Source organism: Neolamprologus brichardi, chromosome 22, assembly GCF_056152115.1.
Source record: "Neolamprologus brichardi isolate AB-2024 chromosome 22, ASM5615211v1, whole genome shotgun sequence".
Classification (NCBI taxonomy): domain Eukaryota; kingdom Metazoa; phylum Chordata; class Actinopteri; order Cichliformes; family Cichlidae; genus Neolamprologus; species Neolamprologus brichardi.
The window spans coordinates 23,218,911-23,234,993 of record NC_142124.1 but is presented as its reverse complement, the minus strand read 5'-3'; the positions used below and the strand labels follow the sequence as shown (position 1 = coordinate 23,234,993).

Here is a 16,083-nt window from a genome sequence, read left to right as displayed (position 1 = left end):
TCCCCTACCTTCCCTGTGTGCCCATGCACCTTGTAGAACAGAATTTAGTGTGGAAGAAGTTGAGAAAAAGAAAGAGACGCTAGAAATAAATGCAGCAAAGTGTTTCGAAATACCGACATGCTAGCAGCCGTCAACTGTGGAACCAGCAACAACTAGTAAGAAGCCCTCGAAAGAATTGCTGTTGGTAGCACTGGCCTTGGAGAAGTGCAAGAGGAGGGACAGCAGTCCCAACAAGAGAATTAGGAAGAGACAGAGGAAGGTGTAATTAACATGGCAAGAAAATAGATGGAGGGTATAATTAGGAAGAGAGAGATTCATGTAAAATAAATGGCTGCTTTGACCATGAACCACTGCTAATAGCTAAAGTGTAGCTTTTAACTCTAACATGCTGCACTACAGTACAACTAAACAACTAAGATGTCAAACTTTTTTTTTTTTACTGGCCATTCATGGTGCGCCGCCTGGACCAAAAATACTGGAGCCGATTTTTGGTCCAGCCTCCCTCTCCCATAAAGCTTAAAAATGTACAGTCTAAAACCAGTTGTTTTCATCACAGTGTCTATGTCAATGTTTTATAACGTCTACTTGGTGACACCCATGAAAATTACCCCAACTGTTTAAAACTATTTTTCTACTGGTTCATCTTCACAACCACTCCATATCTGTGTGTCAGAGTACAGCTACTGAATACTCTTCAAATGAAAAGAGCATGTTACATTCAATAGATATTTTTTTTTTAATCTCTTTTATCTATGTAGAAAAAAATGGAACCAGTTTTAACTAGCAGTGCAAATTTTAAAAATGTACACATAAGTAAAGACTTTTACAAAATATGTAAAAAACACAATTATATGGTGTTCATATTTATGAGCTTTGAGACCCACATCTAGTAATTATGACATCTGGATCTCATTACAGTAATGTAAAAAAACCCCAAACAAATACGAAAGAAAAGTTGGGTGTTGTCAAATGCTTGTGACGTGGTCAGTGTGTACATGTTTACCCACCACCACCTATAATTAAATTCTGCCTCTGTGTATGTGGGATAATGTAGCTCTCGAAGAACGTGCTTTGAGTGAGATGATCACAGGGTTTATTTATGGGTTTTACTTGGATCTCCCCCAACTACCACATGATTTAGAGCCATCCTTTGAATATTTCCAGAATGGCATGTGTATGGATTTGTAGTTCTGCTGATTTCATTGGATATTAGTGGGAAAAATATATGAAATATATTTATCATTATCATTATGCTTAATTTATTTAAATCTGAAAAGAAAGAAAGAAAAATAGGGAACCTTAGCTTACATAAGTTGAAAACTAAATCATGACGGTAGCATCCACTATCCCCTGGGAATCTCAAAATAAGGGACTGGCTTGGGGAATATGTAGTGGGAAACCAGCATGCCCAAAAGATACTTAACCTGAAATCACTCAGATACGTTTAGACCAGGAGAGGTTAAAGTGAAAAAAAAAGAAAGAAAAGAAAGGTAAACACTATTTAGACATGATTCTTTAATGAAATGCTAATTATAGAAAAAACATTGAGTCATGTTAAAAAAATAAGGCAACATAGCCCATGTTGGGGGTGGGAAAAGACAAGAGGTTAAATGGAGGATAGTAGCGCATCTTATGACAGATTATCATATTGTCATAATAGCGAGTCAGAAATAAAGGGATTTCTAATGCAGAACACTAGACATGTAACAGAACCCAGCAATTAAATTGATTTTCTAATTACACAGCTCCTCCCATATAACTACAGTTCGATACTTGATTGAATGTAGCATATTATACTATTGTAAATGATCTAACTGTGGTTTACTTGATGAAGATTACAGGCTCGGTAATAATATGAAGCGATTTTATACGTGCAACAGATGCTTCACGTGGAATCAGTGAAACCTCTCATAATAGAGGTAGAACAATTTAACTGTTCAAATTAGGCGTCTTCTCAGAAACTATTAACATTGACAAATTGTTTCTCAAGGCCCTTTCACAGCTTATTTTTTTTGGTTAATTTAAACCCAGCACACCATTAAAAATGCATTGTCATGCTTTACCAACGGCCACACAGGCAAATCAGGCACTCGTGACCATGAGAAAAAAAAAGACAACAGGATGAGCTAACTGGTTAAACAGAGCGTAAAGAAAGAGGGCAGCTCTCTGAGTTAGCGAGTGTACAGTACCCTGTTCTGCAACACCTTGATACTTCAGTTGACCTATTGTGCATGAAGGCCTTTATTAGAATGCTGGCATTTTGTTAACATGGTGCACAATATTATTTTTTATTAGTTATAAAAGTGCCAGTCTGCATTAGAGCACCAGAAACCAGCAACTGATATTAAACAAAACTTGGGTTTAGTTATATAACTTTTTATTTGTTTTTGCCCTTGTTAGGCTGGTAAGCAGTATAATAGCTATTTAGTTTAAAACCTCAATATTTTTTAAACTTTTAAGCATTATTTTTTTTTAAAAGTTTACTTAAAGGACATGACAACAAAAAAAAAGTCTGTTTGTCTACCATGGTGGTCACGGTTACCAGGTATTTGCAACATTGCTTGCATATATCCATTTTTTGAAGGTCGTTCTCCACAGAGCTCTAATCAATAATGCTTTGTTCATAAAGACCCAAGCTGTGAAATTGATGTTAGACACCACTGGCTGTGTTGCTCTCCTCAGACAGAGCCCTCACCTGTATTTCCCTGAGGTTTAGCATTTTGAAACTACGTTAAAGACAGAATCGATACAAATTTGCAGCAAATAGCACCTAATTTAGAAGAAGTAGTAATGAATGTATATAACCCTCAATTCTGGGAGACTTTTCAGTCAGTTTGCACTTTCGACTCCAACACACCTGTCAGTTCTACTGCCAATATCCCATTTTAGACTGCCTCTCCTCTTATATAGCTATAATAACACAGCCATGTCAAACTAAAAGTAATTTTGCCCAATAATATTAATAACAATAATATTTAATATGGACTAAAAATGTGTATAAATAATCGTGTGCACAAATAGATAGCCATTATGAGTGGGAAAGGGAATAGGAAATTATCAGATATCAATATTGATTTGCCTTTGATGTCAAGATCAGCGGTTTTAGATCAAAAATATATTTTTTCACACGCCTAAACATGGCACGAGATGAGTCTGGGATTCGCTCCTCTTTTACCACAGCAGACATCAGGGAAACTAAAAGACAGTGAAATTTAAGGGAACGCTAATCTTAAATAAAGGTATTGATTAAACTTGCCAAAGTACCTCTGCTTCACCAAGCCATGCCTGGTTGATTCACTACCCAAGTCAGATAACTAAAGTCATGAAAAAGTAAAGCGAACGAAAGAAGACATGGTTAATGAGGTGTGGATTGAAGTGACATCTGATCTCCCCTGATGAGTTGATGGATGCCTCTATACATTTATTGTTAGGATGTTTATTGTTCTCATACCGCATACCCACAGTGTATTGAAGTCATATCTCCCTGTGTACAACATGTAAAATGGAAGTGCACTGACTTATGTATTAATGATCGTACCCACCACTGCATACAAAGAAAAGAGATGCATTTGTATTCCTGCGTCCCCCCCCAAACCTACACGTTTATGCATCAACACTTCCCCTCGCAATGTCCTCTCTGGTGGGCCCTTACTGTTTCCAAGGCAACCTGCAGAGTGGGGGAAAGAGGATTGGCTCAGGGAATGGCAAAGCAAGACAAAATGCAGGAAAACAACAGGCACTGAGAATTCTAGTTTATGCCCCACCTGCAGGACCTCTGAGGGTCCACCTGTCTGTTAAACGTGGCCGTCAAACAAGAATGGTGTTGACACCCACTGCCTGGGTTGCCACATTTTGAATGAATACTAATTTTCCCAAGGGGATAAATATTAAATGTGTTTTGGGTGTTGTGATGTTTCAGTGACAGTGTTTCTAGACACATGCTGAGGTGAAATTGTTCATTTTGTAATGATGAATTAAAGTGTCCACCGTAAATACAAATGTTAAAGAATTTATTTTGCCAAATGGAGACTACTGTGTGGAATTTTCTTCTTGTGTTGTAATTTGCTGCAAGCAAAACACTATTCAGTATTCTTTAGCACCCATTCATCTGTTCTTTCAAGGCCACTTCCAACCCAAACCACGCTCAAGTGCATAACTGTTGCAGACGACACAGTTTGCGCTGGACCTCATTTTGGTTGTTTTGCTCCACACAGTTCCACACAGGCGTTTTTGACGCTGTGAGCTTCTAACTGGACTAATTGTAGCAATTCATCCTGATTTCTTCCTACACATTTTAATAAATATGTTTCTACTAAATTGTGTAAATTGTTGTAATTCTACTCTCAGAATTCTACTCGCAGATAGCAGGTTGAGTTAATCAGCATCTGTTATTTTAATTAATTCTTAGCTACTTTGGCAACAGTGGGAAGGAAAAACTCCCTTTTAACAGGAAGAAACCTCCGGCAGAACCAGGCTCAGGGAGAGGCGGACATCTGCCGCGACTGGGTACTTGGTGTTAGCACTAATTCTTTAATTAACATTTTTTAGTTTTCTAAGCACCTTTATGAGGATATGGCATGGTTTATTTTTTCTTTCATTAAGTAACAAGAAATGTGAAATTAAGTAGGTTTCATTTTTAAAACACAAAATGATTAACAGTGGAACATGTACATAGGTTCTGGGTTCCAAAGGAAAGTACCTTAAACCTGCTTTCTATCTGAAGACTGCCAGATAGCATTACAAAAAGACTTCTGGTCCCATACAAGTCTATGTCAAAATACCTTTCTGACTTGACTTCTGTAAACACTTTCTTGTTGGATTTATGGGCTCAGTCACTCATTTTGGTCATACTATGTTTCAAAAAGGAGGATTATCCCAGATATGCGAGCACTTTCACAGTCAAACCTTCCCCACCATGTCACATCCAGTTCTTTGAAACCAAAATGGTGACAGTGAAAACGCTAATCTCAAGGCTTCAAAACAGGCCTTCAGACTGCCCCACACTGCCCCCTGTACCCCCACCCCAGAAATACATTACAATTTTGTAAAGAATGATCAGGAAGAAAAGATTCGTTTTAAAGGGAAAGATGAGTCTTATTGTTGTATTGATTTCAAGTGTTATCTCTCAGTCCTTATCATTTTTAAGGTTTGATAGACTTGTTTTAATTCAATTCTCCGATCTCAGAATTGCACAATGCTCTGTGTAATGCCAAATCAGCTGTATCGGTACAGCTTCATTATTACGACACACGCTGTAGTACAGTATCACCAGTGATGAACTGTGAGCCATTTAGCAAACCAGTGCACCAGATATTCACGTATGATCTTCTTAATTCAGTGTAAATGTCCCTGTGTGCACCTGTGAACGTGAGCTTGCAGTGGTGACCGCAGGATTTCTGCGATTTTATTGTTTGAAAGAGTAATGTCAGTAGAGAGATAAGCCTGGGAAGCCAGGGGGATATAGATACTTCAATCCAGACAAAGTCAAGGCTGTACACAGATGTACTGATCTCTCCTCCCAGCTCCCTCAGCTCTGTCTCTCATCTGTCTTCTGGCTTTCCTTGAAGTCTCTCATGCTCCCTGATCCCTCTTAGTTTAGTCTCATATATAGTGAATGGCTACTGAATGGCACATTATTCCGTTTTGCAGACATTGTCAGCAGCCATCAATTCTGTATGAGCTCTCCTTCACACCTCAGCGCCTCCCACACAGGAACTGGCCCTTTTACTGCACCTGCTGTTGTGTGCGTGGGAAATGAGAATATCTTGAGTTCAATCCGGTCTGTATTTATATGCATTCTTGTGTGTGTGTGTGTGTGTGTGTGTGTCTTTTATTGTGTTTGCGCAATAAATCTCGTGAATCCTCGACCAAGAACCACTGAGGCAGCGACACACAGTGAAACATTAACTATTACCTGCACCCACAGTTCCACTTATTAACACTGTCAAATGTGATTACACTCAGCAGTAGTGATAAGGGGTTTCCCCTGCCTATCTAAATCTGGCTAAGCGAAGTAATCAAAATGCATCACTACAATCTAGTTCTGCAGAGAACACGGCACAGGTACTGAAATAACAATTTGTGATGAAAAAAAAAATATGTTAAGGTAAATTTATTAATGAAATTCTTTAAACTGTTTTTGGTTTCTGGTCTTTGTAGTGTGCAATTTAGATGAAATCCTCTATCCTAAAATGAGATACCTAGGTAGTTTAGGTCCAGACTCCCAGAAAACTGTAAGTTTTTATATCATGTGGATATTTTTTTCAAAGTATCAACAAAGTGTGAAGAAGTAAAACTACTATTCCTTCAAAATGAAGACAGAAAGCAACAAGGCCTGGGGGAGGGGGGGAGGGGGGGGGGTGTGAGTTAATTTTTGCATTCTCAGCCTCTCTAAGCAGAAGTGATGGGTGTTGCCAGCTTTTGTCCTGCCCATGTGTAAGGAACAGCAGGCATTGATTGAATTGCTGCTTGACAAAGCAGAAACTGCTTATTGAGCTAATGCACCTGTGTGTTGGAATCGATCTTGCAATGTCACTTGCAAATGCGTGGCAGGAAGATGTAGAGGAAAGAAAGGGACACGCAGAAGGGATTGGAAAGAGGAATTTGGTAAGACTTTAGTTTAGTAACGATAGTTTTTATTTTCCTTTCCCCATATCTCCTGTGCTTATTTCTATTCTAATAATCTGTGGATGTCCCGTTTGCCTCTCTGCTACGTTTCTTACATTTTGGGTCCTCGCTTGGTATTTTTATAGCCTATTTGATTGTTAAGATTTCAGGTCAGCTGTTTGTATGAGTTGTGACTTTGTTACAGTCCGGTGTTTACATGAGGAAAAGCACGACTATGAATATGCCGTGCATTTGATTTAATCAGCAGTTTATTCATTTGGCAGAAGTTTGATCGCCTCACGGAATAAGATATCTATTGTCTTTTGAGCATAATGGTCACTGTTAATCTTATTTTCTTCAGGGTACAGTTTCCAAGCCATAGATTTAGTCTAGTCCTAGACCATAAATTTTTTTAAGTGGAGGTATGCATTGACTTTTTTTTTTCCAATTCCTAGTCAAGGCTTAATGAAATCTGCTGTAATCATTTGTAATAAAAGACAAACTATCCACAGAGCACAAGTTCAGCTTGGAAAGTTCAATTTTTAGTTTGCTTCCTTACTATAGCTGGTATATAAAAGCCGGATTCAGCTTCTTTGTCTGAAAAGTGAAGCCAGTGTGGAAGTGCTTTAAACCTGCATTCTTTCTAGTGACCAGGAAGGGATAATAAGAGGCATATGGTTGCAAAACGAACAGATCATAGCGCGATATATGAGAGCAGCCTTCAGCTGCCTTGATATGACCTCAGTGAACACTTTATTGATGAGTTTAAAGTCTGTTAAATACAAGGGGATACTCATTTAGTATATAATGGTCTTGTATGAATCAAAAAGGCCTATAAAGCAAGACATGGTTTGGGGCAGACCTACTTCTTGATTGTTCTGTTATTAGTGTTCAGTATAAGTTAGATTCATGTCTCTCTTGCCACACAAAACAGAAAGATGGCTGATCAGTGGCGTTACAATGTCTATGTCCAACGTTTATATACAGTCTATAACTATGAAACATATGCAATGTATGTACAGGAGGAACACAGCAGAAGAAGATTAGAAAGTTAAGTAATTTAAAACAGTAAAATTGTTTAGGTTCTAGCCCACTGGTTTAACCTACTGGTTAATTATGATTTAGGTCATTTAAACAGGGCATTTCTAATCTGTTTTGGCTTTTGGACAAATAATAATTAGAATATTACAGTTCCTGTATTTGTGGCCACTTATTAGAGTCTTGTATCTTCCCTCATTAATCATCTTTTCATCAGTGTGCCTGCGTCCTTTCCTGCTTTGTCCCCTTGTCTTTGGGTTTCCTTTTTGGAGATTTATTTTGGCCTGACCTGAGCTGTGCTTTGCCTGCTTGGACAACTTTTTCTTATTTTTGCTTCCTTGTTCAAAGTTTGTTCCACTCTAGTAAATTTCATTAAAGTTAATTGTTGCTTTTTATGACCTTTTTAGGTTATTATACCCCACATGTGGCTTCTCTTTCAACATAATACAAGTATGTAAATTCCTGCACAGATACATAAAGGCATAAATAGTCTTAAGAGAGTTGAGTCAGGCTGAAGTCAGAGCCAGGAACTGCAATTTCTTTCAATTTATGATGGCGCAAAATCTTTGCAGCTGTTTAGTCCTTGCCACCTGCCTGTTTGGATCTCTCTTGCAGTCTTGCGTGAAAATGAGTTGGATTAAATTACCGTTACACACAATCTTTTCCCATTGTGTTGCTTTGTATTTATTTACAGTGATGTAACTTGTACGGAAGGAAATTGGAAAGAAAAAAAAAGCAGATGAGACGAGTCAAGTCAGGAAATAGCAAATCTCTGCGTAGTGCATGGATTTTATTCTGCACCTCCGTAGTATCTCTCAAGCTATATTTGTGTGCATATACTTTATCTGCTCTGTTACACTGTCAATCATGCATCTTCTACTCCCATCTGATACATGGCAGAGAGAGTGATGTTGCATCAACTTTACCGAGACAGGCTCCAACCTGTGTCTCTACATCCCTTCAACACGCTTCAATTCTCTTCTTTCTTGCACTTTCTGTAATTTTTAGATTTATAGTCTCTGTCCCTCCTACTACTGTCGACTTAACCCAAGTAAAACAAACAAATCTATCCTCGAACAAAGCTCTCTTTTCCCCCTATCATTTGGGTCTTGCAGTTGATGACATGCAGCTTTTTACAAAGGGATCAAAAAGTATTCATACCCTTGTTGTTTTCAATAGTTTGTTTTATTGAATTTTGGTTTATTAAATATACATTTCAACAATGCATTTGCAGAAATGTGACTACTGCCAAAGAGTCTTCAATGGAGGACTAAAAAGGGACTGAACTCTTCATGACCAAATTCTGTTTCTGAGTTTTTCTTAACTTGCAAAAAAAAAAAAAATCTCAAAACCGGTCGTTACTTTGTTATTATCAGTCGTTAAGTTGCCCATGTGACACCTTTTACTACAGCGTTACTGATTCATGATGCCTTTATTTTGCAACGTAAGCCTTTTCTAATAATTGTTTTGTGACAGATGTGTTGGGCGGTAGGGCAGATAGCTTTTCCTTCTTCTGGAGAAAGAGAAAATGACAAATAGAGAAACAGGCTTGAACACACCCAGGAAGTGAGCACATCAATCATACTGGGGTCAAAGGCCATCCCATCCTCTGTTCTAGGAAGCAGGAATGAGTGAGGATGGGGAGTAGAGGCAAGGTGATGAAAAGAACGTGAGGGATGGATGATGCGAGGGATGGCAAGGTGCCTGTGCTGATTGTTTGTGTGCACTTTGGCGTGTTCGCATACTTCTACTTCTAGCTGCTGTGTGTTGTAGAATTAGCTACACTGATGGATGAGGACGACCACTTGCAGCGAAAGCGCTTAAAGCACATGGGCTCCAGGGACAGGCCTTGTCACAATCACCCATCCAAGTGACTTATGGACCTGCCATGAGGAACACCAAATGGCTGGTGCTGTTGGGTGGGATGCAACCAGTTGGAAAGGAATAGTCCATATAACGACATGAGCCAAACTCGGTGGAAGAAATGCATGTCTCTTCTTGAAAACAGGAACTACTAAGGCCTGCTTTATTTCCTTATGAAAGCTGTAAATTGTGTGGAAAATAATTCGGATATATAAAAACATGTAAAGTAAAAGGAGAAAAAAAGTGAACAAATATTTAAAATGTCCCCCCCCCCTCAAGCTTCTCCCATTTTCTTTCTTTCTATGTTTAGGATTTAGCCTGCAGGTATGAATGGAACAGACTGTGATGAATGCTGGTTGTCTTTATACACCGCTGCCTCGGTATTCTAGTTTTTTTCTGTTATGTAAAGAGAGGCGTCACTTTTGCTCAACTTGTATTTTTGTTTTCTGGAACATTCCAAAGGGAGAATAGCAAAGCCAAGACAAAAACTTCATTTGGCTTCCTTTGTGCGAAGCAAAAACATATTTTTCTATCCTGCTGCTCATTGGTAACTGCTTCACATTGTGGGAGTAAAGGCAATATTGATGATTCACCGGCAGGTTAAAAATGTATGTGCTATATCTGCGCTCCAGGCCTAGCCCTGTTTGGGGATTGCATGGGTAATGGCACTATTAGACTTAATTTACTGCCCAAACTAATAACCTGAAATGAAGAGTGTGATGGGATTATTACATGCAGACACGCAAAGACGCACACACACACAGACACACATGGATGTGTATTAGAGCCCATGCATTCCCATACTTAACACATCTCCACTCTGACAGTGCTGCACCCTCAGTCAGTTTTAATTCAGTGAAATCAGCCAGCTGGTTCATCTCGCTGTCTCTGTCACTATTTTGTAGACACACAAATATACACATCCAGTCTGTGTTCATGCCGTCTTTTTCTCACGCATCTGTCATCCCAGTCTAAAAATAGACCTCGCAGACATTCTGACTGTAAGAAGGAAAAGCACAGGTGTAACTAATAACATTACCGATGGCTCCGTTCCATTTAGGCATGCCGGTAAGCCAACATGTACAATATCAGGGCTCTAGTACTGGCATGTCTAAAATGGAATGCAGCCAGTGTTGATGCTGTTATTTACTCAAGTCAAACTGTCGGCTGTAAGAATGAGCTCTGTTCCTGTGCATCACTCCATGTTTCTGTCTTCCTCTATCCTTTGCCTTCAGTATCAAACACTCACAGTGACTTTGATTCAGACTCACATGGCTTAATGACAGGGTCAAAACCATTTCCTGCTTGGCAACAGAGCCCCCTGTGGCCAAACTGCAGCACTAAAAAAAGTCAGTCCCAGCAGCTAATATGCTAATCGAGCAGAGTCCTTGTGTGTATGCTAATGTGGTAATGTTGGAAGGGAAGCTGTAATAAGGTAGCATCGGCTGGTCAAAATAAAGGCTGTGACACAGCAGAGTGTGGAATTGACATGTCAGCCTGTCATTAGAGTGCTGGATTGTGCCAGAGGGAGAGTACAAAAGTACTAACCAAGTTTTTTAAAAGGTAAATCAGCAGCAAGTCGCGTAGGGCATCTTTAGCGTGTGAGCAGGTGTTCTGCCTTCAACAGATGATGGGAAACACCTGCTGTGAAATCACTGATTGGGATGGAGCCAGAAGTGCAAAGTGCAGCTGTGAGTCACTACTGGTTTTACTCTTAAAAACCCTCTACAGAAGAATAGGGAAATGTTAGGGGTGTGGAATTGGCTCAGATGTTTTGCTGTTGGTTAACAGTGTTAAAGCCAGGGCATATCCATAGATAGCAAACATACTGACTCATTTAATCAGGGAATTCTGGTTGACATGGTGAGACCAACCCATTCAGCTCTGTGCTCCATAATCACTTTACACAGTGTGTTGGTGCTTTTATGTATATTTGTGCATCTACGGATCCAATGTATAAATACTGGAATGTATTAACTTTCTCTGACATTTGCAAATGAAAGTAATTTTTATTCTGTCAGTCAAAAATACCTTCGTCCAAATATGAAAATTAAACAGGAAGATACTTTATGCAAAGATTCAGTGCAGAGTTTAATTCAAACGTTGACCACAAGGGGCAGTGTTTTACCTGTTAAGGCCTTTATACACCGGACACATAAAACCCATGTGAATATTTTGCATGTTACAAACGTAGCATAGTCGAGAAATTGAAACATGCAACTGTTTCAATTAGATTGATTGTCATTTTAACTGATTTTTTTATTTATTCATTTATTTTTATTTGAATTTTATTGAATTTTATTTTATTTTATTTGTATTCTTTCACTTATTGTTGCATGTGTGTTGTTGCTGCAGGTGTTTGAGTAATTTCTGTAACTGTGAGACACCTGCTACTGCCTATCTTGGCCAGGTCTCCCTTGAAAAAGAGTTTTTTAATCTCAATGGGATTTTCCTGGTTAAATAAAGGTTAATAATAATAATAAAAAAATATGGATCAGACTCACCTACCTATCCTATCTTAATAGGGCAGCTGTTCTCACTGGCCACATAATTTTGCTGGACAGATTTGCCAATCTTTTACATTTTTTTTCACACAGTTTGACACTTCTCCGGGTCAATCGGTTCTCTGAAGTGATTTCTCTGCCTCCTCACGTGTGGTCCCACCTCTGCCAACAAGAGTTCAAACTGAAATTCTTCCTGCTCCTGCCTTCTCATGAATTGGACAAACCCAGACTCTCCTTCTGTTTTTTGGTTGTTGTTTTTTTTACCTCATTATTGCTTGATGTGAACTTAATTTAGATTATTTCTCCACCTCTTAGTGGTACAAATGGTATTGCATAAAGGCACAGCCTGACCAGTTTGGCTTCAGTTAATATCTCTTTCAACACAATACGTACAAAGTGGCTGTGTCTTCACATTCTGTTAATAACCTTTATTAGTTTTCAAAGGTTTGAAACTATTTTTAAACACAGGAATTTACAATGAATATCTTTAAGCAGATGCCTTATTGTGTTTCTTTAAGAAATCTTGCTCATGCTATGATTTTCAGTCCTGCAAATATGAACACAGACAGTTAAAATTTGTATCTAACCATGACTTAGATATGAGTTCCACCTTCGCAATCATATTTTTTTTCCTTACCATCTGAATCAACCCATGTAAGCTGTTTACACATATAAACTCCTGGAAATGTCAGGAGGATACGGTTGGAAAGCTGTCTGAAGTTGACTTTCAGACAATGTTCCGACAACGTCTAGCACACAGCAGGGTGCAGTTTGCATCAGCCGCTTTCTAGTTACTGGAAACACTGCGGTTTTAGAAAAAGGTGTCTGCCTAGTAAAGCAGGCAGTGGGCAGCGCACCCACTCGGTAGCTGTGGTGCACAGGACAGATAACTGCAATAATCTTACATTGACGCAAATCATGGGTATCAGACGTCACAAGAACCAGGGTGCATGCATTTTAAACAGTGTAATGTCTGACTTAGAATGTCTGGAAAAGTTCAGAGCTGCAGTGCATTTGCAAAAACAGCTGTAGGCAATCCTGACTTGAACTACTGTATAATGTATTCAGCTTAAAATGAGGAATAAAATTAGGAGGAAGGCGAGGTTGGCGGTGTCAAAAACACACATGATGTTCGAGAAGGAGCCCGAGGTTTGTGTGAGACTATTTTTAAGTTTAGTTTTACTTTTATTTTCGCTTGCTGTTATGTCTGTGCAACAAAACTACTTGGCTAAGGTTAACAAGAGATTATAGTTTAGGTTAAAACATACATAAAGTGGCTCGTGACACATTTTAAAACTTAACTAAAAGTTGTAATAAGCTACTTACATAAACAACATTTGGAGTGGTTTCTTTCTGTTAGCTTCACAGCTGGGAGTAGCAGAGTATGCTCGCGCACACACAAAGACATTTCAAATCGCACTGGTAGAGGTCATGTTGTCTGCTGCGTGGACTGGACACAAACTGTTTGCAGTTTATTTACCAGCCAGTTAATTCCACAGCTCAAGCTCTGTAGAATGCACTATGGGGTGAAATGATTGATCCATCCTTGTTAGACCTTGCTGTGAGGAAGTCTTTAGCTTAGACTAGAGTGAGGAAACCTGAAACATGAAAACAAACAATCACAAGAAAGAAAAAAGAGACAAAAAGGGGGTTTTAGGGTTTAAATGAAGTTTGACTTAAAGCATTTCTTGTGCGTCAAAGCAGCACAACAAAAAGATCATTGCATTATATTTTTCCCTAGAAAAGGATCACAAGAAGCATCTTAACATGCCAGTCATGCACTCGTCTTTACGAATGTTAAGAGCTAGTTATTTAAACAAATGACAAACATTTTCTAATTTAAGAAGAAGACATGCTTTTTTCTTGGGCAGTCAGTAAGAGAAGACTAAAAATATTTTATTTATTTATTTTTTGGTAATACGTTATAGAGCTGGAGACATTAGATAGGATATAAAAAAAAAAAACTTGAGTGCGTTTTGAGCACGATGGCGAGGTGCCAGCGAGCTGTGTTTCTGTGTAGGAGCCATTCTGTCCTCGCTGGAGTTCAACCCAGTTCCTGTTGAGGGACTGAGCTTCATCCAAAGTCCAGCACATGTTCTGGCCAGCTCCCTCGCTGTGTGGGAGTGTGTGACCGGGACAGTAAGCTGGGTGACACAGAGTACGTGTGTGTGTGTGTGTGTGTATGATGTATGTTTGGTCATTGCCCTTTTGCTCACACTCTAAGGATTTACTGTCTGAAATGCAGAGCAAAGCTCTAATCCACTGCACTCCTATATAGCACTGTAGCAATGTGTTATAGACTTAGCTGTTCAGGCGTAAGTCATTAAGGTACATGGAAACTGTGTCTTTCACTGGAACATAACATGAGCTCACAGACACGAGATTGGCTGAACTTCCTCTGAACTTGATTTACATAATAATACATAATTAGTCAAGGTTCTACCAATAGTGAGCGTGCTCCTTTGCATGCACCTACATGATTGCACAAGCAGTGATGGTCAACGTAGCGTGCTCAAGCGACTACCCTGATAGGTAAAACACCACTTAGTGCATTTGGAATTTCTCGACTATGTCAACTTGTGTCGGAGCTCTGCTACTACATGTAACTATGTGCACACATCTCAGAAGATAAGATTTTATCTGTTTATCTGTTTGTTTTGGAAAGATGTTGCTGCTTGGGTCAGAAATGTTGCCATGAACAGATGGCTCTGTGTGTCGTAATCTGTCATCAGACTTTCCCTCGTTTTCTGGCCCTTGGCAGTGCTAACGTGATGCAGTGCCACATACTTTACCACAACCCGCCTCGTTTACTGTCAGTTTTCTCTCTCTCTCCCCCCCCCCCTTCTATTTCTACAGCTTTGCCCAGCTACACTTGTGGTAATCCTGGAAAGCTACTCAACGGCCACCAGCAGGGGTCTACTTTTAATATCGGGGACAAGATCCGCTACAGCTGCAGCCCGGGCCATGTTCTAGAGGGTCACACCACCCTGTCCTGCCTTGCCACTTCAGCTGGTACTGCAGCCTGGGATTTCCCCCTTCCTTACTGCAGAGGTAAGTAGGAAGCTCAGCAGAAGGCCGTCTGTTATAAGGGACCTTTTGGCTAAATTTTTACATGTTAATTGAATCTGTTTTCAGTGCTTTTGCATGAACTCTTCAGAGATATGTAAATGGTAAATGGACTGGTTCTTATATAGCGCTTTTCTACTCTTCTGAGCACTCAAAGCGCTTTACACAACTTGTGCATTCACCCATTAACACAAGCACATTGTTTTAAGTGGCTTTCTAAGAAGCATTCACACACATTCATACTCCGATGGATGCATCGGAGAGCAATTTGGGGTTAATATCTTGCCCAAGGATATTTAGCATGCAGACTAGGGGAAGCCAGGAATCGAACCACCAACCTTCCGATCAGTAGATGACCTGCTCTACCGCCTGAGCTACAGCCACCCCCTATGTGAGGTCTTTCATTTTTTTTTATGGAAAAAAGTTCATGCTTTGTTTAAAAGAAAGAAGAAAAAGAAACAAGAAATCTGCTTTGGTTATAGCTACTAGTTGCTATAAAAAATAACTGACCTTGTTTTTGGAATGAACAGCAATCGGTCTCGCTCATTTGGTCTTTTCTCCACCAGGTGGATAAACCAGCTTCTCCAGCCCACATGCACCGACATACAGTATATTTACACATGCCTCTACATGACCTGACACTGGTTTTCGGTGGTTATTCTGATATCTTATTTACTATGGCAGGACCTCATGTGTTAGCTCCCAGTCAGGCGCTCGTGCCAGTTGTCCTTCCCTGCAAGCACCCCTGTGGCAGCGACACCTGCCAGTGCATGTTGTCTGACACAACATGAGGATTCTTGAAAATACTTGCACTGTAGGCAAAAGTGACACTATAGTACTTCAGTTTGCAAGATTGGTCTTTGAATAAAAGATTAATTCCTAGAAAACTACTTGACCATCTATATTCATTTGCTTTCTTGTGTGTGTGTGTGTGTGTGTTGTCACTGTGTCCGTGTGGCCAACGGTTTGTGTCAGTGCGCCTGCTGAGCAGACCGCTGAGACTCTA

General features: G+C 39.6%; 1 protein-coding gene across 2 annotated transcripts in view; it reads left to right on the top strand.

The window, feature by feature from the left end:
* csmd2 (CUB and Sushi multiple domains 2) overlaps positions 1–16,083 on the top strand; it is a 262,542-nt gene that overhangs the window by 70,762 nt on the left and 175,697 nt on the right. Inside the window, exon 4 of one of the 2 annotated variants that reach the window (XM_087834531.1) lies at positions 14,868–15,062. In XM_087834531.1, coding sequence (XP_087690657.1) covers positions 14,868–15,062 — 195 coding nt within the window. Of the gene's footprint in view, positions 1–14,867; positions 15,063–16,083 lie in introns of those variants that run through there. The other variant, XM_087834530.1, reaches the window with a different exon arrangement.